General features: G+C 48.9%; 1 protein-coding gene across 1 annotated transcript in view; it reads right to left on the bottom strand.

Moving 5' to 3' along the window:
• The window catches only part of GDAP2 (ganglioside induced differentiation associated protein 2), a 19691-nt gene extending 18529 nt beyond the window's left edge, over window positions 1-1162 (bottom strand). The window contains exons 1-2 of the mRNA XM_072398479.1: window positions 939-1162; window positions 308-447 (exon numbers count right to left, since the gene is read on the bottom strand). Coding sequence (XP_072254580.1) covers window positions 308-447; window positions 939-1117 — 319 coding nt within the window. The 5' untranslated portion in view covers window positions 1118-1162. The remainder of the gene's footprint in view (window positions 1-307; window positions 448-938) is intronic.
• Window positions 1163-1658: the final 496 nt, after the last annotated feature.

Raw genomic sequence — 1658 nt, 5'->3', positions numbered from 1 at the left:
AGAGAGAAATTGGCGGGAAAAAGTAATGGAGGAAAATGAGTGGCGAAGGTGCAGGATTAAAGTGGGACTAAGAAGCTTACAGGGGATCAGTCACATTCCAGCACTGCTCTTCCCGGGGGGGTCACTGGGTTACACACGCAGCAGACCCCATGTACATTTTTACACCCGGGTAGCAGAGTATATAATGCAATCACTAATAAGCTGCCAGCAATGACAGCACTCTGTTTATCACCCTGGCATCCGAATATATTAAAGAGCTCAGCAGAGACGAGGAAGCAGCACACACATACACCAGTGGGGGGCGCACCTTTCAGCTTCAGCATCTCCTCCTGTAGTTCTGGCCCGGCATACCGGAAGATGCTATCGGACACGGGGTTCTTGTCGGTCAGGGTCTCATTGCTGGTGTTTACTACAGCAGTGCAGTTCAGCAACGCTACATCTCCGCTCCTACAATAAATAGAAAATATCAGCAAAGTGTCCATAAAACTTGTGTTAGAAGAATGCTGAACTGGGAGAAATATAAACATTATTACCGGTGACCCCCAGGTAAAAATTTGTCATGTGACTCTTTTAGCTGGGCGCTTTTCCCCAATCACCCGGCTGTTTTTGGGTCACAAAACCGGGGCTGCCAGCCACCCGGAGCTTCTTCCCACTCTGGGTTGAGCAATGCATTAGTATTATTTTCAATAGATAACAATGGAAGTCTCCCCATACACTTTCCCCTTATGGTCTCTTTTAAAGGCACTTGGCTCCGCCCCCTTCATGCTGATGATTTTGCCTCGGCATTAAGAATGCCGGACTGATATACCAGACCTGATTTCCAGATCTGCTGGTCATGTGATGTCTGCCAGTGAAGCTCCAACTATTCATTGCAATGAATGAAGAACTGGCAGCCAGATCTCGGAGCTGCTCACCTACCTGGGCACCGGGGTACTTACCATATTATCACCTTGTTATTGATGTCCTCTCTGTGGGGGAAGGGTGATTGGACACCGGTATCGGTATTGTCTTCCTGGCACACAAAGGAATCAAGACCGTCATTCCCGTCCGGCTCCTGTGCCCATGACGGCAAGGCGTCCACATCTATAAAACACGAACGGGCACCCAGAGGATCCATGGGGTGGCAGAGACCAGGGCCGGCATGGAGCCAACTCGGCTATACCTGGCAGAAATCCAAAAACAAGAATAAATGGCCTCAGAAGGATTTTATGGTAATGAATTATTGAACCAACAATGAAGAAATAAACAAGGAAATTATAACGAAGGCATTAGTTGTATTTCAAGCAAATACTGAGAAAATACCTGGAGATCCTGCCAGAAATGTCAGGGGCAATTATTACCCTGATACATGCTGCGATCTCATCAGACGTCTGTTACCCCATAGGAGGGTGCAGAGAGATGAGTGATGGTAAGTATGGCATGTGAGGTCACCGCGAGGTCACATGACTGTCACATGGGCGACGGTTGGTAAACAGCAGGAAAAGCAGAAGCAGCGTGTCACAGAGAACATTCATCATGCAGGAAGTCCAATGTCCCCAGCACTCATCTGTGCTGACAAAGGTCTTCCCCTCCCCCAGTGCTTGTACCTGTAGGTTCACCTGTCCCTGCTCACCTGTGGTCACCAAGGGGAGCCACCTATCACCGGGGGTCACCCCATA

Source organism: Pyxicephalus adspersus, chromosome 1 (genome assembly GCF_032062135.1).
Source record: "Pyxicephalus adspersus chromosome 1, UCB_Pads_2.0, whole genome shotgun sequence".
In the NCBI taxonomy this organism is placed as follows: domain Eukaryota; kingdom Metazoa; phylum Chordata; class Amphibia; order Anura; family Pyxicephalidae; genus Pyxicephalus; species Pyxicephalus adspersus.
This window is presented reverse-complemented; position numbering and strand designations above follow the sequence as displayed.